The sequence below is a fragment of the Chanos chanos genome, chromosome 7, assembly GCF_902362185.1.
Source record: "Chanos chanos chromosome 7, fChaCha1.1, whole genome shotgun sequence".
NCBI classification, from domain to species: Eukaryota; Metazoa; Chordata; class Actinopteri; order Gonorynchiformes; family Chanidae; genus Chanos; species Chanos chanos.
Window position 1 is genome coordinate 17,055,704 of NC_044501.1, and position 24,059 is coordinate 17,079,762.

Genomic DNA, 24,059 nt, shown 5'->3' on the forward strand with positions numbered 1-24,059 from the left:
TAGAGGGAGGCATCAACAGAGGAAGGTCTGATGCTCCACCTTTCTCGTACTTAAAGCCTGGCGTGTTTAGTGATGGCAACGGTAGGTTATGTGGTAAAGATTTACTTGGTATCTTAGCAACAAGGTATGCAAGAACAACACTGGCTTTGATGCTCCTTTTTTTTTTTGCGTCATTCAACTGAAACATTCTATCATATGGGAGCAGGTGACCATCAGGTCAGGTTTTCCAAACCCTAACTGTTTGCGTGAAAATGACCTGCAACGTTCTCCGAAGCCCTCAAACCTGCGATGAGTTCAAAGCTTTGCTTCGTCCTGAGAGACCTGCCTGAAAATGCCCTTTACCATAGGAAAGGGTTGACAAAGGTTGTCTCTGAGAAATCTTCTGAGGTAACATCTCTGGATACTGAACTCTTGAACTGTGCGTGTTGATCTAAAGCCTTGTTCATTTGTTCTTTGTAAGGAACAGAATTACAGGTTTGATTTTAACAAGCATGCAGTTACAGACAAGCTCATACCTTCTAGTTGAAACTTGATCAGTTATATTTGACATTGGCACAAAATCAAATTCTCCATATCTTACAAACATCGTATTAGAAATCTTTGTTGTAAATCATCATATATATTTTTATTTATAGTGACTGGCTGATAACAGAAAGTAAATAAGAAATCCAGGACATCAGGCCATTGAAGTTTTTCACTCATCTTGCACTTCCAAAGCACTGATTAGTCTTATATTCTACAAATATCCAGTGCAACATTTTCAAGCCTAATATTGTCACAATTTCAAAATCCTTGAGTAGTTGTCTAAGCAAATCCATAATGAAATGGTAACAAGAGTACAGTGGGTCATTTTAAATTAATTATGTTCAATAAATAAACACACCGCAATGCAATAAAGAGTTTCTTTGATTGCATACTTTGTGGGTTTTGACAAAAACCTGTTCTGGCATACGGTTAGCAAAACATATATTGTGACAAGACGAAGCAAACAGTAAACATTATGTTATACCACAGGGTCGCCTGTGCCAAAGTTGTCATGGCAAACCTGGTTACAACACGTAAGAAAACAAAGTAAACTTTTCTGCAAACTTTCCTCTATTTAAGGTGTTAGCGTAAGCAGTGACAATATGACCTGAAAACAGATGTGCATCAGAATTTCAAAACCCACCTCTCTTAAGGCAATAATGTGGAATAGTCACATAGTTTGAAGGCAATCCTGGGAGCAAACTTGGACTTTGCCCTCATGTGTCTTAAGCTGAAAAGCAGGCCCCACGGCTAAGCTGTTTGTGGTTTTATTTCAGCTATGTAGAAAAGACATAGTCTTCCTTGCCAGACAAACAAGAGGAAGCCAAGCCGCAATGGCGTTTTTTTTTTTTTTTCCCTTCCCTTTTTCCTTCACCCACTTGAAAGGCAAACAGAACGTTTCTCAATTTAGGTCAGTGGTCAGTGACAGTCCAATGGGACACGTTGGTGTTGGGATGGAACTCTATTTTGTCCTGCAATTAGCAGCAAACCAGAGGTCTGTCATTGCAACTGCAAAGTAAGCCTTAACCTACTTAGGTTAATCCATAACCCACATATCCCTAAAGATTCAAAAAAACATCCTGGATTATGTTGCCACAATTGTTTTCTGACACTGTTGATCTGTGTTTAAAATTAAGGGTTTTTTTTAATCTACTCAGGCCTCTCTGTAGGACTTATAATTTAACATAATTAGGTATGTAACTTCCGGACACAACTGGTTTTTAATAATTGCATTTGGAGGCATAATTATACACGAAATGCAACAAATAAAATTAATATTCAAAAATAATCCCAGAACAGATTCTCCACAGAACATAACTTTTTTTTTTCCTTTTTTTGAGTCCTGACAAGTCGTTGACTCTATAAAAGAGGCCTGGCTCTCCGCCACATCAGCTCTGCGGCTCCACTTCCCCTTAACCGATTCTCCCAGAGGGGGGTGCGAGAGCCCTTAATGTCATAAAGCAAGAAATCAGGCCCAAGAGGGGTGGAGTATAAAAAACAAGCACTCGCACACTAGGGAGTGCAGGTTGAGACCCAGCCCCTGACATTCCACTCAGTACCTGCTGCTTCGGCACAGAGAGTCGACTGGAGTTTTTGAACGCATCTTAAAGAGAGGTACTATTTACCCGCCGGGCCGGAAAGCCTAGAAGGAGGAGATGGAAAAGGAGGAGGAGGAGAAGGAGGAGGAGGAGAGGTTGACGAGTGCTCAGCTCAGGTTTTTTTGGACATGGCCAAGTGCAAAAGGGCCTTCCAAAAAACACTGCTGACAGCGATTGTCAGCACTTCTGTCTCTCTCCCTCACACACACACACACACACGAGTCTTCATCCACCTCCCTCATTGTTACTCGTTTGGTTGCATGTCACAGAGTTTGCTTTGTACCATTCCAGTGTGCTCTAGTTTGAGGCAGGGCTGGGAGGGAGGGAGGGAGGGAGGGCAGGGGTGGGGGGGTAGGGGGTCTGCTCTCTACAACAGCTAGCATGTGCCGACCGGAAAAGAATTATGTAAATGGGTCACTCATTAAAAGTTTATGTAGTGGAGGGAGGGAGGCAGGGAGGGACGGAGGGACAGAGCAAAGGGGAGGGGGCTGCCATTTAGTGTTAGAGATTCACACAGTATCACAGAGGAACTGAACTCACTGATAATGATTGAGAATTTTTTTTTTTTACAGAACTAGGTCAAGCTATAAAATAATGAAAACTAGCCAAATTTATGATAGAAAAACATTTCAAGCTCAATACAACAGATGTCAGAGGCATACACACGTACGTGGAATCATGGTACATTTTATCCATTTAAAAAAAAAAATATTTAAAAAAAAAAAACATTTGAATGCACACTGAACAATTACCAAGAATTCACGTACAGAACGTGTTTGGACCGTGTATGTCAAAAAAAAAAACCAGAGCTGGTCTCTCAGTTGGAGGTGGTATAGGAGTTACAGTGAGAGACTGACAAAAACCTGTCCAGGATTCATTTTGAACTTTATTGGCATTTTGCAAGACAAGAGAATTATGAACATGTTGCACAGGCGAATCTCTGTCAATTAGAGATGTCAAAAATCACTTTCAGACCAAAAGTAGTTTGGTTATTTAACATACCCTTAATATTAAAGGGTTGCTTTTTTTTTTTTTTTTTTTTTTTTACTTTTTTTCAAACTTTTTTTTTAGCACAACCTAATCAACCATGCTCTGATTATTTTCATCAAAGATCTGATATTGCTGAAGTTGCATTTGTGGAATAAAGTAAATGGTAAACATAGCATTCAAGGCATTAAAGTAATTGGCTTAGCGAGACACAAGAGGTCACAGTTTGAGCAAAGTTATAACAATCTAAAAATGACACCTATGATATTAAAAAAAAAAAAACAACTTAAAAGGTGCAAAAGGCAAATATATATTTTCAATATAAGTACAAATTCCAGTTTGGACTCATCGACACAACGAGCTATTTACGCATAGCTTAAGTCCAGTCACAACTTAAGGGGAAAAACAAAAAAGAGAGAGAAATCCTTCGCATAGTGTAAACATATCTTAAAATTGGTAAAAGCTTGTCAATTTAATGTACGCGTCGAATCATGGAAACCAAAAAGTGAAAGGAAAATTGAAAGAGAGTATTCTAATACTGCAATGCAATAATGACTTGTCAAGCTCCATAATGGGAGAGAAGGAAATCAACCGAGAGCAAAGAGTAAACAGTCTCCTCTGTTAAAAAGTCCAAACTGTGAGGAACAATGAACACAGTTGCATAGGATCGCATATGCACATTATATATGTATTTTTATAACTTTTTTTTTTTTTTTTTGGCAAGTCGTTTCTTTGATGTTTTAATGACTCGAATCATCCTGTCACTGTGCATTCGATATTAAAAGAACGGGCTGTTAATTAGCAGGGTGGAACAGTACTGTTGTTGATGTTTCCCAAAGTATTTCTACAACTGATTATTAAATACAAGACCATCTAAGAAGTCAAAGGGAGAGACTATTAGAGAGAAAAAGAAAAAAAAAAAAGAAGAATTAGGTGGTTTAATATATACTCATTTATGAAAGTGACGTGCCAGTTCATTTGACTTTTAATGAGGGGTTCTAATTTTTTTTGGCAACTCTGATGCACTCTTTTTTTTTTCACTACCCCCCCCCCTTCCTCTTCGTTTTTTTTCCCCCCTGGGATCCAGTCCAGTTCATTTGACGGGTTGCAAATCATCAAGGAATTTCACATTAGGGAGGAATGTTTGGCGAGGCAACCTTGAAAGACAGAGAGAGTGAATGAAAGTGGTGCTTTTGGCAAACTGCCCTGACCGAGACGCATTGTTGCACTTATGGAAGTCATCACTGCCTGTAACTGTCCTATTGCAACATATTCATTCCTCACATAAGCCAGCTACAAAGCGAGCTGTGTTTTAATCCACGTTGACGTCCACTCTACTCTAATTGATCGTCATCGAGTTTTCCAGTGCCCCACAATGACGTTCATTACAGATGTGATTCTAGGATGACTCTGGCTTTTGTGTGAGTAAACTGCAGTGTGTCCCATGCGCTCCTTTACGTGTACTGCATGTAGTCTACATCATTCACTAATGAGCTTCTGAAGGTCCATACCAGCTCAGCTCTGTACAGCTTATAGACAACAGCAGTGAAACTCCACCGAGACATATATCTGTGCATGTGTAACGTTAGTCAGGTAACTGCTCTTTTCACACAACAAAGACCTGTGACTCAAGAATAATGAGAAGAAAACCAAAGTGACGTACTGTTTCAGTTGGTGCATCCTAACTACCACAACCAACCACCACCTGAACATTTCAGCTCTGAAAGACTGCAGTTAGTGTGTGTGAGTTGTCTAGATCAGTGTGCTTCACTGTGCCATCATTTTGTGTCTATGTCTGTGTGTGTGTGTGTGTGCACGCTCACCTCTAGTAGAGGAAGAAGAAGCGTGTCCTGTGAGAAGTGGCCATGTTCTCAGACATGTTACGTACTTTCAGGTAATTGACAAATCCTCGGAAGAAGAGGAGGAGACCTGGAGAGAGGGGAGGAGCAAACGGTCACCACGGCAACTCAATAAGCTTTTAAGTGCTGTCACCCTAGATGTCTAACTGAAGCCTTGTGTTCAAACTGCCACTTACTACAGAAATGAGGCTCACATAAGAATATGCTAGCTATATCTCGAATGGGTATCCTGGAGTAGCACAAGTACTTATTAAATTTCCATCAAGCCATTTTAAAACCAGACTTTTATAACAGCATGAACACTCAAACCATAACAGCCTTGCTGAAATCCTCTTCTTTGATGCTACCATATTTATGGAAATATCCATATTTAGGCTCCATCCTTTTGATTGTTGTGCCAGCATTAGTGTTCAGACAGCTTGGGGGAAATATGTAGTACAGGCACTATACCAACAGATGGCAGCATCAGATCAAAAACTTACCAAGCACCAGGAAAATCCACCAGAGCCAATACTGTCCATTAAAGTATCCAGTGAAGTAATCAGAAAACTGAATGATGAATAAATATAGAGATGGGGGGAGGGGGAGAGAGGGAGAGAGAGAGAGAGAGAGAATCATTTAACATATTAATTTACTCACTTTTCAAATCAGTTGTGATCTCCTAAAACAGCAATACTCAAACTATGGGCCGCGGACCGGCACTGGTCCACCTAAAGGAAACTGCCAGGTCCCCGCCTCCTTGACTGAACTTCCTGCTTTGAAAATAGTAACATTTTATTCGAGATTCTAGGATGCTAAACATTCCTGCCCTCGAGAACTTACTTAATATTCTAGAACCTTTACTATTTTCACCTGGTAAGTGACAGACGCACAGAGCATAATTTGGTGCAGCTGCAGGGCTCTGCGGACCGGCAGTTTCCTCATCCTGGACTGACGCGTCATATTTTGAGAGGAGCGGTTCTAAAATATTCACTAGTAACCAATAGCCCATAAACTTAACTTCTCCAACTTTATGAACTGACAACAGCTTTCAAACCATTTTGCGTGGATCTGTCAGACTAGCTGTGGTTTCTTACCCTCACGATGAGGATCCACTTGATGAGGGAGAGGCCAAAGCCGCATATGGCCCCATATCGGCCAGCAATGGTGTTGGTCAAACAGAAAGACAGACAGAACCCGATCCAGTTAAAGAGGAAGGCCACTGTTCACACAGACACAGACAGATTAGGAGTCAGATTACATCTGGTTGTCTCAGGAAAACCCTACATATGTCTATACATACAAATGTACTGATGTCTTTATACATATAAATATTAAGTTTACACGTAAATAATCTTTTATCAGCCAGTATATTAAAAAAAACAACTGTATCTTCAAGCCAATTATTGAGATGCTTTGGTTACAGTAATGTCTTGTGGCTGCTGGCATGCTAAAATCCAGTTATTTATTTGAACTTTGCAGTTATTACAGTGTGAAAGGAAGCGTGCCCTGGCGTGTAATTCTCGGACTTGACAGGTCAGTGAGATAAATGTCAAAATATTCAATCTATTTGAATGTTTTGGCAGAGCGGGAGACACAACAGCTTTGCAGAATAACGAGTTAAGTGTATTTGTTTTCATTGACCTACTGTTTGAAGTATTGGGAGAACTTTTTTTGTTGTTGATAAAAAGAAGAAAGAGAAGCTTGCCGCACCTAGAAAATGCTTACTGGAAGCCTGGAAAGATGTCCGTCAAGTGAGACAGAAATGAATTAAAAGCCAGAATGTCACCATCTAGTGGTGAAGATTTACCCAGTGTGGTGTGGTAGGGTGAAACTGAATCCTTGTAAGTAATGTGTAATGAGATATATCAGGATTCTAACTGAAAACGAGGGGATTTTCTTTATCAGGGAATCAGCAATGAAGCGATATTCAGCATCTAGGATCTTAGCACAGGGTATATGCAGGAATTCTGAAGTTAAATTCAAGACCTTTTAAAACCTTTTTAACACCTTTTCAATACATTTTGAGACCTCAACGCCACTTTGAGCGGATAGCGGTTACATCAGCAACACACCTCTAATGTACATTTACTATACACTGATTTTGAGATTGCAAAACTAAACAGTCTTAGTTTGCAAACACTGCTATGGACCACTGTATCAATACAACAGAATTCAGATAGGCTGGGAGGGAACAAAGCTCAAGAGAATAAATTGAGTGACTAACGCAAAGGTAAGGTTTATCAAAATTAATAACAGTAACACACACAGAGAGAGAGAGAGAGAGAGAGAGAGAGAGAAAGAGAGAGAGAGAGAACATGGTCATAAACAAAACTCTCTGTGGTCTTTGCATGCTTTGCTCTCTTTCCCATTCACTTTCTGTTGCATTTGGCTTAACAAATGAGGCCATACAACATCTTCACACAAAACACTGTTGGGAATCACATCGTCAGCATGCTATTGGGCAGGTGGGGCTCTACCGCAGTGAATGGCCACTCAGCCATTAGAAGGACACTCATAGGTCTATATTACAATTACCACTGATAAAGCCAGACACAGTCTTATGAAATCATTCATTTCAGAACTCCGAATTTCACTATATGTACTTGTGTAAACTTTGAACATGGATAATGGTAATATATGAAACAAACAGTGAGCTGGGGAGGGGGGCCATCAAGATTCATGGCATGTGCCTCAATTCAGTTGGTTTGCGTTCCAACAACTGTTCTGTTTCCACCAGCTCTTGGCAATGTCAAAATCGGGAAACATTGTTTTAAAAATATCTGGAAATTCCTTCGTTTAACTGAGAGAGTGGTGTTTTACCACTGTGTCGAGAGACCACAGAACCTCTAGGCGCAGTGTTGGAGTGGCGCCCATCGTCACTCTGAGGTCAGCAGAAGATGAAGTAGCGACCGGCGTAGTAGCTTCAGCGGTGGTACTGGGTAGTGGTGTAGCCAGTGTAGCACAGAAATGTGCAATAAACAACTGCTGTCTGCATCCTATAGCGGATTTGTGACTAGCACTGTGCATATGGGACCGGATAGCGTTGATCCCCATCAAGGTTACACTTATTGCTTTGTTACACACCGAACAATACGTCTGTCGGTTATTCCCAGTGACAGGTCTCAGCCATGGTTCAAATTCAGTGTCCTCCAACCACTTGTCCCAAGAATTTGCATTTCCTCATTACCTTTATTAGTTTACACACACACACACACACACACATACATATATATATATATATATATATATATATATGTATGTATGTATGTATGTATGTGTGTGTGTGTGTGTGTGTGTGTGTGTGTGCGCGCGCGCGCGTGTGTGTGTGTATACATACATATTAGGAGCTGCACAGAGCACTCGAGCATTCGAGCACTTGAGCAAATCCATCAATTCTCGACGTTCTACAATATCGTCGAGTACCCGCTAATCGCGTGATGCTAGGTCACGCGCACTCAGTTCTCAGTCCAGAGCCCTTGGTAAACAAGAGGAAGTATGGCGACAGCATAAAACGGAGAATCAATTGTTTGTTTGCTTTATTGTTGTATTTCACTGTGCAAATTTTCTTTCCCAACTGCCGTTGCGGTGAAATAAACGTGGAACATTTGTGAGTTGTGGATGGATTTCTCAAGGATGGCTCTAACATCGAGTCTGTCATAATAGACTGGGCTACTAACGCGGCGAAACAGATTAATGTTGTTAAAAGTCAGATGCAAGCAAATATGACTAATTTAATTTTTAAGTCGGTTAGGCTTACCAATGATGTCCAGGCAAAAAACAGCCGCTATATCTCAACACAATAAGAACATTTAACGGAAAAATAATTATGCGATTTCAAATTTACCCGGGTTTAACCCACTACAGTGTGCACAGCACGCTTTATTGACTGAGCTTCCTGTCTTGGGCTACTGTAAAATGTTGGTAACAATAACGTTAAAATATCGTCGGTATCATCCACACTTCACTATTGCGTAAGGTAAGACCAAAGACCATATGATATGTTATCTTCATATCATATGGTTAATTTTATGCTTTGCCCTAGGCGCTGGGATCAAACGCATCATAGTTGAATAGTCTTTTAACTGATGCAGCAGCACCCAGCCCCCCGCGCGCACCGAGTACAAGGTTTTCAGGAAACGAGTGCTCAAGTTGTAAAATTATGTACCCCTGCAACCCTTAATATATATAAACATTATCGTAAAATGGCGATGAAGATGTATTAATTCTTTAATGGCCTTAGTTTTTGCTAAATTGATTTATTATCTTTTAATACTTTTTAAGACCTCGCAGACACCCTGTAGTATGCAAAGTGTAATACTTCCATCAATCACCAGGTGGTGCAAGATAATCGTAATAATCACAGCTGAACCAAACAAGATAATCGTAATAATCACAGCTGAACCAAACAACACAGGGGGAGAGGTTGTCTCTCACAAATGTACACACACACGCTTGGAGATATGGTCACGTTCACAGAAACCTTAAACACACACACAAATTCAAACTTACTGAAAAAGGCCAGCATGAAGATGCCATCGTTTCCCACCCTTAGCTGATCAGCATCACTTAAGTCATCCCGGGGTAGAAAATCATCATCCTGTTTCAGAGATAAGACACACACACACACACACACACAGAGAGAGAGAGAGAGAGAGAAATCAGCCTGGGACAATGCCAAGCTAGAACAAACAGGATTTATGTGCCCATCTTATCTGGGGACAGTTCTGTTTAATTTAAATGCCCTCTATGTCAAATCTACACTTGTTTTTCTTCATCTGCCCCAGGATGACTTTTGCCAAGTATATCTGCAGTCATATCTGGGCATCAGACAGCTAACAAACAAATGCAGTAGGTTTCAAACTCTGCTGATAAGCAGTTTAACTTCAAAACGTTGTCCTACTTGAACGCTGATAAACAGAATTAAGCCCTGTGTTATTTGAATTGTTTTTAGGTCATAAGTTATGGAGCTTTGGCTTTGGTGTTCCTTTTTTAACAATAGGAGTATTGAATGGGTTTTTTTTCTCCTTTTTCTTTATGAAATGTCAGTAAATCCCTGGAAAACCCACAACATTCCAGAGAATAATCCTCTTGGAAAAAAACACACATGCTGATCTGCTGCTTTCCTGTATTAAGAATATCAGACCATTTCATACAGAGCTTCTGACTGTAAGAATGGCCTAGTTGTATTAATATAAAGTGTGACCGTAGAACCTCCTTGAACTCTGTGAAATATTCTGTGGTAAAAAAGGGGGGGGGGGGAAAGGCCCTGATCGATATAACCGTCACTTTTTATAGTTCATCAGATGAATTGCCCCCCCCCCCCCCCCCCCCCCCTCTATAAAAATGCATGCATCACAACAGAGCAACACTGGCTGATGTACCACCCCTCCCATTTGCATTTTTTTCTTCTTCTTCTTCTTCTTTTTTTTTTTTTCACCAGTGTGATGTCGTCAAATGTGGGTTTTCTGCTGATGCAGGTCAAAACAAAGGCTGAAACTGAGTAGGGAGAAAGTATTCTGGGTTTTCTGAAAGGTGACAAAAATGTAACGCTCGACTTTTTTGTGTGTGGAATTTCCCTTTCAAACTTCCTTTTAACGTGGTGCATTCATAATGCCATCATTCACCGGTCATATAGACAATGTCATACAAAGCACAACCACACACACACAACCGAGCATGGATGAGTAAGTCCCATTCAAAAGCCACTTCAACATACTTCTCTGCTCATACGCAGAAAAGAGGAAGAGCGCGCACACACACACACACACACACACACACACACTCGTTTCCAGGTCACAGTTTTGGGATGTGAGAGCCCTTTTCTAAACCGATTTGGTTCATTGTGGTTTTTCTGTAGAGCTGGACCACAGAATTAGGGTTCATGGTCAAAGGCTGACTGAAATTTACATGAAAAACAAATGGGGAAGTGGACATGAGAGGAGAGGGACTTCACTGAGAGAATGTCTACCAGCCTCTACCAGAGGTGCCAGCGCCGGCACATCTAAAGATCAAACAGCTTTAGGTCAGTCAGGGAAAAAAAACATAAAGCAGTGCAGTGGTTGGCAACCTGTGGCCTATGAGTCATAGGTGGGTAATATGTGGTTCTTCAATAATGAGTACACCAAGACCATGTCTTCAGCAACTGAAAGTATTTCGTGGGAAAGAGCACACTCAATAAATGTGTATGTCACGTTAATGCTTATTAACTAAAACATGGACACTTATTTAAAACATATAGGTGCAACCTAACCATTGTAGTTAATAGTACTTATAGCAGTCATAGGCAAGTAAAAGGTATGTTTCATTTGAAAGGTTTTAGGCCTACACTATATCCAGGTATCAAGGCTGACAAATTGTTTCATCGAAAATTTGTCAAACAGAGCGATGAGTAGGCTGCCCAATCATTTAATCTTGACTGGAAAGACGCTGTTTTTGTGAAGGAAAAAATTCAGCATTCACAAGCAGATCCAATAATAACCCAGCAGTCTCCACATACATCAGATACATTTCACTGTAGTGTTTCACTTAAATGAAGATAAATGTCTTTTCAGTCTTGCTTAGATATTCTATTTACTATATCACTACTTCCTCAGCATCTTCAGAGTTCCCTCTTTTCTGTTTTAATGTTTTTATGTAACACAGACTACGAAAACAACAATAGAAAAAAAACTTCATTATATGCTTCGTGATTGGTGGAGCGAGAGAGAAAAAAAAAAAACACCACTCATCACAACGCCCTCTCCGTGCCGAAAATGGTGATTTATGCAGTTTAACACGGCTCAGATTTGCTGAGAAATGCTCTTCACACAGAACGGGCGTTTTTATCTCCGGGCAAATCCGTCCGACCAAACCGACTCAGGCTGCGGCCTTTTCGGCACGTCTCTGACAGACTCCCAGACTCATTCCTGCGTGTGTGTGTGTGTGTGTGTGTGTGTGTTATATTCCATATCATAGAGGGCACAGACCTGAGGAATGACCTGCACGGCGGACGCCGCCATGGCAGCGGCTTTGGCCTTCTCGGCCTCGTCGTAGGTTGGCAACGAGGTGGCCACGCTGTAGGGGGGCGGCACGGGAAAGTCGGCCTGAAAAGTGCTGTCTGTGAAAGAGAGCAGTTAACACAGGGTCATGCGGAGGAAGGAAAGCTAGAGTCCTCTCACAATGAGTGCAAAAAAAAAAAAAAACACCTGATATAGGCCACGCTGTTCTGGGAAATGCTTTTTATACATCAGGGCCACATTTGACTTTATGTGAGTGGTCTCTGAGATAAGAAAACCTAAATGACTTTCACCCAGAGAGAGTTTTTTAGAATTAGGTTAGATCAGAGGAGCAGGTAGAACGAGATTTTGAGCAACCCAGAGTTGGCAGTACCCTAGCAATTCACTAGAACGTCAGTGAAGTGACAACCCAGAGCTGGCAGTATCCTAGCCATTCACTAGAACATCAGTGAAGTGACAACCCAGAGCTGGCAGTATCCTAGCCATTCACTATTTGTCAGTGAAGTGACAACCCAGAGCTGACAGTATCCTAGCCATTCACTAGAACGTCAATGAAGTGACAACCCAGAGCTGGCAGTATCCTAGCCATTCACTAGAACGTCAGTGAAGTGACAACCCAGAGCTGGCAGTATCCTAGCCATTCACTAGAACGTCAGTGAAGTGACAACCCAGAGCTGGCAGTATCCTAGCCATTCACTAGAACGTCAGTGAAGTGACAACCCAGAGCTGACAGTATCCTAGCCATTCACTATTTGTCAGTGAAGTGACAACCCAGAGCTGACAGTATCCTAGCCATTCACTAGAACGTCAATGAAGTGACAACCCAGAGCTGGCAGTATCCTAGCCATTCACTAGAACGTCAATGAAGTGACAACCCAGAGCTGGCAGTATCCTAGCCATTCACTAGAACGTCAGTGAAGTGACAACCCAGAGCTGGCAGTATCCTAGCCATTCACTAGAACGTCAGTGAAGTGACAACCCAGAGCTGGCAGTATCCTAGCCATTCACTAGAACGTCAGTGAAGTGACAACCCAGAGCTGGCAGTATCCTAGCCATTCACTAGAACGTCAATGAAGTGACAACCCAGAGCTGGCAGTATCCTAGCCATTCACTAGAACGTCAGTGAAGTGACAACCCAGAGCTGGCAGTATCCTAGCCATTCACTAGAACGTCAATGAAGTGACAACCCAGAGCTGGCAGTATCCTAGCCATTCACTAGAACGTCAATGAAGTGACAACCCAGAGCTGGCAGTATCCTAGCCATTCACTAGAACATCAGTGAAGTGACAACCCAGAGCTGGCAGTATCCTAGCCATTCACTAGAACGTCAGTGAAGTGACAACCCAGAGCTGGCAGTATCCTAGCCATTCACTATTTGTCAGTGAAGTGACAACCCAGAGCTGACAGTATCCTAGCCATTTACTATAATGTCAGTGAAGTGACAACCCAGAGCGGGCAGTATCCTAGCCATTCACTAGAACGTCAGTGAAGTGACAACCCAGAGCTGGCAGTATCCTAGCCATTCACTAGAACGTCAGTGAGGTGACAAAAGAGGGGAGCTAGTAAACTCCAGCAGTCCAGTAACAGTTTCAAGTCTTCACGATTGACCAACTCAAAAACAAAAAAGAAAAGCCAATAACAAATGTTTAACCAATTCAAATGACCACAATCAAAATGCTTGACTTTACTTTTTAGTCTTTTATCGTTTGCATATGCGGGTAGTTCATATTAAATCTGCAGAAAACAGCTCAGGATCGAGTTGTGTTTGTAATGTAACACTTAAATAATCTGACATGGTTTTGAATGAGGTGATTTTCGTGCTGTACGTACCTGGAGCGGCCGTGGCTCCTACTGCCACGCTGGCGTAGGGAGGGGGCGGGGCCTCCGCCTCTGTCGGCATGGCAACAGGGTCACTAGGGGTAATGGCTGAAGCGGCGGCCTGGGCGGAGGTGGACGGTTCAGCGCTGCCACACGCCTCGGAGGAGTCATCCTCGTTGTGCAACTACACAAAGACAACAGAGTTTCACCGAGAGTCACTAAAGGGTTAACACTGTGAACTACATTAAAAAAACAGTCTTGCCAAGGCCAGTCTGTTTGCCCATAACCCTAAAATGATCATTTGTTGTCTTTCAGTGTATGCAATCAAGTTCATCACCTCAGACAAATCAATATAAATGATACTTGTTTGTCCTGGTCTTTCCACAGTATAGAACCAAATGAAACCATTCAGCAAACTCCAGAATCTCCTTCAACGGAAACATCACCTAGGCCAACACAGCACAGCAAATAATCCCACGCATGCACCCTGTCTCTTTTACCCTGCAGTTTTTGTCAATAACGCAACGGCATTAGAGAGAGCCACTGTTCGACTGATTAAAGGGCACAAGGCTCAGTGAGGCTGAGAGAAAAAAAAGAAATAAAAAAAAACATTATACACCTAAGGAGTGCAATTTGTTCTGTGATTCAGAACTGACGCTCTGAGGTCCACATTCAGTATACATGACACATCAGTAACCCATCATCATGTAAGCATTTGTCTGGTAAAAGAATGGCACAGAGTACCATCACGCTGGCCCATAGCTTCTACTCCTACAGCGTGGCAACAGTGCACTGTTTAATCTACGACGAAATTAATCCCCACGCTGATTCAAAATCCATTACCCAGCCTGAACAGTGGGCCAGAGTATGGTAACACAATCAACAACACGGCTACGGGACGAACTCTGATTAATTTAAGTAGTCATATCCTCGATCTGTGCACAAGTTGCATGTGTGGAAACAATGAAGATTTAATGACTAAGCAGAGAGATTGGAAAGAGACAGAGGTGTTGCATTTCGCAAGCTTTGTCATGCATGGCCGATATCTGTTTGTACTAGAAAGAAGCAGACGCATTCTCACTTTCTGTCATAGCACCGCATGCTGACACAGAAACTGCTGCGATTCACAGAACCCAAAGCTCATCACTAATTTGGTGGCGAAACATGACACGAAAACACGAGCACGGGCAACGATAACACCTTTAACGGCAGCCAGTCATCTGCACTGCCCCTCCTCTCAGAGCGCAGACAAGGGAGAACCAAAGTGACAACTGTACCTTCAGTGAGAAAATTTCTCCTCTGCTGAAGACAGAGAGAGAAAGAGAGAGAGAGAGAGAGTTGGGGCCCTAAAGCCTGTGAAAGAGAATACACTGCTCCTGTTTAATGAGAGCACGTCTACAATCTCTGGTAAAGCAAGAGCCATGTGCAAGAACGCTTTTGTGATTCGACAACGGTTCAGGACATCAATCGCGCCATATGCTTAAGATCTGAACGAAGAGGATGTAGAGTAGAGATAGTCTACTTGGCCTCAGTGTTTGATACCCACTTCAAGGCTCCGCTGTTGCTAGCAGAGGACGACTGGGGACAGACCTACACTAAACTGAGAGCTGCAGTGGCAAAAAAAATCTGGGGGGGGGGGGGGGGGGGGGGGGGGGAGTCAGTGGGCCAATTACTGTTTGTGCAATTGCAATAACGCTGGGTATGCAATAATCCAGTCAATCCTTATGTGTTTAAGTCTGTTATGAGAATGTTACTTCCTGCTCAATGTCAACTCCATTCTTTACACGTTGATCTGAAACCGACAGCAAATAGGAACATTAAGGAATGGGACAATTTTGTACCGGAATGGAAAACGGCAGTCCTGTAGTCTTCGGTTCGATTCACAGTACAGATGGAGTGAACCATGGATTCACTGTTCTGATTGAAGTTTTCTTTGTTTTGTTTTGTTCTTCTGAATGTAATGTCAAATTTAGTATGAGAGAACATTCCACACTGTTTCTGCTTTTGATCATTAAAAATAACGTTAATCATAATTTGATTTGGTTTGGTTTGATTTGAAGCAGGTATGCCTTTTGTTTTGTTTTGTTTTGTTTTGTTTTGACGCCGGTATGCCTTTTTTGTTTTGTTTTGGCTTGGTTTGTTTTGAAGCCGGTATGACTTTTTTGCTTTGTTTAACCATTTTAAATAACAACAAAACACACAGTGTCATTACAAAGACTATGTACTTATGTAATGCTGTTATACATAAATCCACATGAAGGAATAAAGTAGATCTCATCTCTTGGTTTCTTTAAGCAGGAATAGCTGCATATTGATCTTTAAACGGTCAGAACAGTCACTTGTAATTTTGCAGTTATTCGTTTCTTTTTTCTGCTGAAATGTCATTTTCCTGCAACCGTCCAAATTGCTCAACTTTACTTTTCTTTACTGACTTTCTAAAGGAAAAACTTCAAAATAAGTGCTGCTCCAGTTTGTTTTCTTGCAGTCGTTTTCTAAAAAAGAAAAAAAAAAAAACCTTTAAAGTAAAAGGTACTGAAGATTACCTTTGGTTTGCTGTGATATAAACTGAACTATGACCCAAAAACTGTGAGATATAAACTGGACTGTGAATAGCGTGCATCATCACACCTCTAGCCTAATGAATGTAATGCAAATTGAACCTTTCACGTTTAGCTAATGTGAGTTTCTTTACACTTATTATGAGAACAGGTCAATGCGATATCATGCACGAGTGAGTCTAGGCAGCCCGAGAGATGGAAGTGGTTTTTGGGGTATGAGCAGTAGGAAGTGGAGAGTGGTAGTCTTCTTCCTGACTCACATGGGGGACATCCCCGCACCCTCATGAAAAAAAAGAAGGGACTCTTATGCTCTGGCTGATTTCTTTGAAGGCACAAAAATAACACCTTCAGTAACCTCACATAACACGGTATACAGCAGAAGAGAAGGTCACTGGGTAAGAATGCCTCTCTCTCTGTAAACCCAGTGAAATGGTGGAGGAAGTATCTAAAGAAACATCCCATCTTGTCCGACCAAATTAAACCAGACCTCCATATACTAAGTGCAAGTGTCTGAACTCTGAAAGAGGTTTTTTTTTTCCCCTTTTAATTCGAGGGGCAATGATATAGTAAGTGCCCAGTGAAGCACACTCAACCCACAACATCTGGAGTAGCATTTCCTTTTGAGCAGACACATGAATATAAAAGAGAAGCCAACAGTATAGCCCTGCCTAGTAGTCACTTTGTTTCACTGTTATGTAAGCCATGGAAATGTGCATTTTCTACAAGTTTTCCTTAGCCTACTTGGCATGTTGAAAAGTCTATTCAATCAATTACTGCAATCTCTCAGACAGTTCTGTGACACTGTGATTAAATCAAAAGGTAACCTACTGTTTATGACACATACTGTCTAGGCCAAGTCATTTCCATCACCCAGCTCTGTAACTAATAAGAGATTAAACAACAGATTATATGATGCAAAGAGGCTGAGCGTCGATGAACTACGGAAGAGATTTTCAAAGAATTCTTCTGTGCGGCCCACTTTTTCAGTTGTGAATATAACAGTGGGCCAGCCAGACATGCAAAGTAATGAACTGTAGAATGTCAAAACGTGTCCAATCTGTAAGCAACATCACTTTTACTTGCTATTACTTTGAAGGCATACAACGTTAAGACTGACAAAAAGCAAACAGATGCAAGAGCTGATCAAGAATTAGGCTAATATGAAATTCTGTCAAAAAAATTTAGGTCAGTTAGACGTAATGTGATCTTATGTGATCATATAATTTCACGAGTATGACGCAGTCATATAAATGAACGGGACCTTTAAGTGAACCAGCAGCATCCATTAACAACTGAGGTCCGAAACAGAGAGACTGAACTTGAGAGAACTTGAAAACCTGCCCTGAACTACCCTCTTTAATTTTCTTGTACCTAAAAAACTAACAGAGAGAGAATGAACTTTGCTTTTGCACTCCGATACAAGTCGGTTAGCGTCTTAAGTAAATCTGATTGTTGCAACGTCAGTGGAAAAAGTGCCAGCGGCGAGTTTTCTGAAATTTGGTTTGTGTGTGACTGTGGCGATTGTGGCACAGACGCTGGTGGAGATGCCTGGTAGACATTCTCTTTCATAGTTAAGGATGACATGTGTGCATGAGCCAGAGGAGAATGCTCCGCAGGCCCGAACAGGCCCGTGGGCCACCTACTCAAAACCACTGAATTAGAGGAATGAAGCCCTCTTACCTCCAAAGCTAATAAGTGTCTAAAACTATGATTCAAGGTGGGTCTGCACCAAAGTTTCAAAAAAGCGTTTTTCATACTACAGCTTGTGCGACGTGTAGGCCAGTAGCAGGAAAGACACCCCCCCCCCCCCCCCGTATTGGCGAGGCCTCTCTCCACCCATTTGAAAGCATGGAAAACAGCATTTAGTTACATCAGGTTACTGATGAACCAGTGTGACTGCCAACAAAGTTTGCAAACAGCCCGGTTCACACAGTAAGGCGAGAGAGCGGGTAATGCGACCCCGTCAGAGGGGCACACGCTGTGGTCCCTTAAGCTGCAGCTGTCAAAACTCTCAGTGACAGAGCAGAGTGGCCGTCAACAGGTTATGGAGGTGTGCCAAGCCACCGGTCTCCAGAGCATGGGATAAGGCATCACAAATCACACGCATCTTCCGAGGTGTGAGCCCAGAGAACGCGCTGAACTTTGATTAGCACTGACATTCACTGCCGCGCCTAGCGAGAGTTTGAGTTCCATACGGGTCAGTGCGCCAGAGTTAAATCACCGTAGTGACAAAGTCCAGCTTGGAAATCATCCTTATCGCAGCAAAATGAAGGTTCAAGTTCCAGGTGAATCATTATAGGATGGGTTCCAACCAAGGACAGCGGTAATGTCAGGGGAGGGTTTTTTATCAGAAGAGTTTATCAGCAACTTACGCAACAGTTTTTAAAAAGCTTAAAACAATGGACAAGACATGGGCCTACCTGTAAAAAAATGTATGAATGAAACAGCATTTCTCCCTATCCTGAAATGTTGTTGCTCTAAGCTGAAGTGGCCTTAATGTTTACCACCATAGAGGGCAGACTTCAAGCAAAACATTTTGCATAAATTCTAAATGAATCCAGTTTGCCTCTATGAACGTCCTCCAATTACTACCAACTATACAAATAAAACTGCTTAGGTCCATCAAAGAATAAAAGCTTAGGTCTAGGAATTTTATCATTCTGACCTTGGAATTTCAAGGCATCAGCATTTGGGATGGCAACACTGTCTAAATAACAATGAAAGAGACGTCATGTTTTCACAACAAATCCCTAAATGGAAATGCCATGTCTATTTACTCCAAACAATTGTTGTGTAAAGTACAACAATACTTTGGCCTAAGCTGAACCACATTGTGACTGAACCTGACAATGATTTAATCCAATTCATTAGGTCACATTCATAGCTCTAATCAGCAAAGACTCCAACCACAAATTCTAGATCATTTGAATAGACTATTCTAGGGCTCTGAAGCTCCATTCAGTCCAATAAAGCTGCAATAGGTGGTGGAAACAGGAAATAAGAGATACTTCAATAAGATAAACGTATCTGGCAGATCACTGAAGCAATGAACAATCACTTCCCTGCAGACCAAGCATAATAAGCTTCAAATCAGCCCTTAACATTCAGTATGCCGCGAACATAACAAGGTGAAGTGGAGATGAATTCCAGTCCGACTTAGTTAGATTCCATTGGTATTCTCTCGCTTGTTGACTCCCTTCTCTTTGTGCCTAGAGGCTCTCATTCTTTTACGGTAAAGAAGAGGGTGAAGGAGCAGCATTGAAATAGAAAGAGTATGTCAAAGGGAGAGACGATGATTTTGTGCACACAGAACACATGAAGGGGAGACAAGACGCCAAAAGGGACGATGGCTGAATTATGAACTACCAAAAAAGGAGTAAGAGCATCAGAGAGTGATGCATCTGCTGTGAAATCATGAGCATCTACACAAAGATCACTCACACTGTTAAATGGAAAACAAGCAATGAAATGACATGCTTTTGTAGTTGTTGCATAGCAACTGTCTACCACACAGACTATATCTCTATATATATGCACGTGGGGAGTAAAAGTAAAGTAAAAGGCATTGGAACTGATTGAATTTATCCTAAAGCATGGTGTAACATAACCGTAGACCATGTGATGACCACTCTACCATCTTATGTAATACATTACACTTAATCCGAGTATGAAACCTTGAGGCCTTGCTATGAAGCCTGACATCTAGATGTCCCTCTCTCGGGTATGATGCCCAATGTCATAACATGAGCATCTGCGAAAGGACTAACACCTCTAGCTTAAACCCTCCAACAGATCTTTGGTCAAATTCAATTCAAGGGCGGCCAGTCATTCCATGAAACACACAACTGAAACCAGCCATTGCGCTGAAGATGAAGAATTCGATGTTTCGATGTAATAATGTTTGAAGTTCTAGCACAGTTACGCCTCTTGATCTTTAACGCTATAACATGTTTGATACTCCATCTTAAAAAGCCAAAAAATCATGAATCTCTTCGCCTGTGCCTCTACACTGATGTCACACACGCACTCGGAGATAGCCACATGATACGGCTTCCGAAAAGTGTTACATAAGGTGGGTTTCACATCAGAGATGTATGATAAGTTATTGGATATTTGCGCAACTCAGTGCCTCTGTCACACCCAAATATTTCACGTCTGAAAAGGCTAAAAATTCCTCTCACACACGTTTGACTACACCTCTCCCGTTTGTCACCGAAGCGAAAGAATGAGACATATCTGCTTAGAGATTTACAAAGATAGCACACGGCTAGTGATTTTTCTTCCGAAATTCCCCTTCGTTGTTAAGTAGTCTGCTTCATCTGAAATGACGCTCGATGACACGTAACCAGTATATCAAGTTACATTTAATGATATGAATTGTGTCGCCTCCATCCCCTGGTTTTACGTTAGCGACAAACCGTAACACGCCAGCTCACGTAGAAGTGCAGTCAACACTGGGGGTCTACGTTGGGCAAACAGTTTAACACAAAACTGAATTATTCACCTTCAAGAATAACATTAATTTCTCATAAATTTACACTGAGAATGACAAGCGAAGAGGTGCTGGTTATTCGGCGATACTTACCACTTGGTATCGGCTCACGGCTTGTTCCATTTTCTTTAACGCAGCTGGCAAGTTAGCCAGCTAACAACAAACGCAGCCTTGTGTGCTTCAAATCGAAGGTAACTTGTCTAGTTGGCAGTGTTCAGATGTGCTATAACAGATGTTCTCTCTAAACTGAGAACATAAGACTCCCCCATTTACACAAAACTCGCAGTTTATTGTACAAACCTCGTCATGTACGGGCTGATTCCTACAGTCGACAGACAAGCGAAAAAAATGAACACGGGCACTTTTTCCTGTGACGCAATGAAGACGCAAAATGTTTTGAAGTCGTTCTGGTTCGACCTCTTTCCGTACTGTTTCTTATCCCAGCGGTCACAATTTTGATCGAAATTTTGCTTGGAGTTTGTAAAGTTCTAAAAGAGTTGCTGGTGTGCTTGTTACTGAAAGGCAAATTATAAATTAAATAATGTGTTGTCTTAAACGAAGGTTTTGATGTGGGCGGTGTAAACGGTCACATGACCAGAGCCATTTATTTCCAGCTGCTTGTGCCTTACATAGAAGATGTCTGCTTCAGAGCTCTGTAGGAGAAAGTTAATTAAACGCGCTATAGTACAAATACAACTACTATGTTTGGTACTTATAATCTTTAAAGGCTCTATTATTGATATATTAATAGGATCGTTCTGCCACAGTTATATCATGCTCATAGTAACTATGAATATGTCACTGGTCACAATTGTGACAGGTGGGATGACAAAGTGGCTCATTGTAATTTCATTACTGGTTGTTGATAATCTGGGTGCCTAGTTTCCGTGGGTGTGCAGGGGTTGTGGGTGTGCATATGCTGTGTGTATGTGTGTGTGTGTGTGTGTGTGTGTGTGTGTGTGTGTGTGTGTGTGTGTGTGTGCTATGTGTCTGTAAGGACTCTGTGTGTGTATGTACTGTGTGTGTGTAGCAGCTGTGGATGTGTAGGTGATATGGGTACTTCATCTTTGGTTACAGTATATGTAATAAAAAAAAATAACATTATAGAAGGTGACAATAAATCATAGGATCAAACTTCCCTTTCTTCCTCGTTTTTTGTTGGCTTATTGGTTAAAAAAGAAGAAGAAAGAAGGAAAAATCTGAGTCACTTTTTAGTTTTACACATGTGGCTGGGTCTAGTTTATCAGTTAAATGGGCTAAGGTCCACAAATGGATTACAAGCACATAATATCCTCTAAAATTCAGAAAAAAAACAAACTCATTAAATGTTTATATCAGCCTGCAGCTTTAATAATAAAAATGTATGCCTAATTCAACAAGGATTTGAAAGATACTGTAGGGACAGCAACATGATATGAAGAAATCTGAATGCAATAAATTTATCTGGAAAAACTGAGAAAGCTCTTTTTTTCCTCTCAACATTTGTAGGTGTTATGCAGTAGTTTGAACAAAGAGATTTTGACAAGGGCTCCAAAAAATGTGTGTATATGTTGCACTCCAGTGGTGATCTGAAGTACTGCTGTGCTTATGCGTTACGTTCTTTAAAATCGCTTGGATTAGTGTTATGAAACCAGCAGTGTAATTTTCCATGCCATTCATAAAACATGCAGAATAATGAACACAAGCAGCAAGTGTTTTTGAGTAGATGCACAATCTCTCGTTGGTGACTTACAGATCTGCTTTAAATTGAATACAAATGATTTCACCATACTCAGCTTCTGTTTTGAAGGCCAGTTTATTTTATACAAATTACATAATAATTTGATCGTCTGACATACATTAAACTGTGTCATTCTGATAAGCCACCACTGGACCTTAAGGAACTGTAATACTTAAGCGCAAAGAAGATAATATCTAAAATTCATACCAGTAAAAAAAATATATTGGTCAATGCAGTGATTTGACATGAGTTAAATAGAATTAGGTAACTTGTTAATTGTCACATTTTGCTCAATAAATAACAAATAGATACAAATACAAAGTCCTGGATTTGTCTTCAATAATTCTTGTCCACAGACAAGGACTCACGGTGTATTACAGAAAAGTTTCTCCACTAGATGCCGCCAGTTTAAAACAGCAAGGTTTCAAACGAGGAAACAGTTTTTCAAGCTGTGCTCTGAAAAGGTGGGGACTGAGTCTGCTTAAGTTCAAGCCATCCCTTTATCTACTCAAGTGTCTTTTCCTTCAGAAGAGATATGTCTGAATCCCAACGTCTTATCTAACAAAGTCACATTAACCTCGCCTTGTTGTAAAGTATTACAGAAGAGAAAATTATTTTTAGTGAGGTATGGTTTGCCAAATTTTCTCTCTCCAAAGCTTTTTTTGTCAGAACTAGTTCTGTCCTCCTTGTAAAATTGTATCCTTCAAAAAAAAACATCTGTTCTACATGGGGCAGTACAGACAAAAGTAAACAGATTACATTATCAGCAATCTGATTGGACAAAGTCTTAAAGATGACTTTACATTCACCAGGGCTCACAACCTGCCTTAATGTATGGGTTGCCTTTTCTCCTTAAGCCACAATACTCTTTCTATTTTGTAGAATTACCATTTAAGCAGACATTTTTTATCCTATTGAACTCCTTAATTTATCTTACAGGACAAGGACGAGAAATAAAGAGGCAGTTTTATACAGTAACCGACAACAATAGAGTGAGATTACCATAGAGTGAGATTCAAGGAAAGAGGATTTCTTGGGGCTCCACCCTGGGTCACCTGCCCTCCATAGGCTATGGACAGATTTAAAGCAGTTATAGATGTGAAGTCTTTGTCTACTATTTATCACCCGCAAAACTTACACCATTCTCTGAATTCTTCTGTGTGACATTCCAGAATACCACTAAAAAAAACACTCTTGATCCATGCATAATAAAGCAGGGCCATTTTTCAATTCAAAGTTTGTTACATACTGTCACATTCATTCATACTTCATACTACTTCACACAGTCCCTTCCACTGTGTATTTGTATTAAAGTTGGGATAATTTTATTTTAAATAGTGTTGGGTCGTGTGTGTGTGTGTGTGTGTGTGTGTATACAGTTAAGCCCAAAATTATTCATATCCATCTCAAATTTAGATTTATAGTGAATTTTTATTTGACCAATAGGTTTCATCTGGTGGGAAATGGCATAAACAAGTGACAAAAGACGGTAAGACATTGTGTCAAAGATGTTAATGATAAATTT

The 24,059-nt window shown here is 41.1% G+C and overlaps 1 protein-coding gene across 1 annotated transcript; it reads right to left on the bottom strand.

Annotated features, from left to right (window-relative positions):
* Positions 1-2,989: 2,989 nt before the first annotated feature.
* On the bottom strand, positions 2,990-21,340 carry ndfip2 (Nedd4 family interacting protein 2). The gene is made up of 8 exons (XM_030780731.1): positions 20,908-21,340; positions 13,777-13,948; positions 11,917-12,047; positions 9,461-9,548; positions 6,046-6,170; positions 5,452-5,518; positions 4,934-5,039; positions 2,990-4,267 (listed from the first exon to the last, which is right to left on the bottom strand). The coding sequence occupies exons 1-7, from the start codon at positions 20,935-20,937 to the stop codon at positions 4,936-4,938; spliced, it is 717 nt and encodes a 238-aa protein (XP_030636591.1). The 5' UTR covers positions 20,938-21,340; the 3' UTR covers positions 2,990-4,267; positions 4,934-4,935.
* Between the last annotated feature and the right edge of the window lie 2,719 nt (positions 21,341-24,059).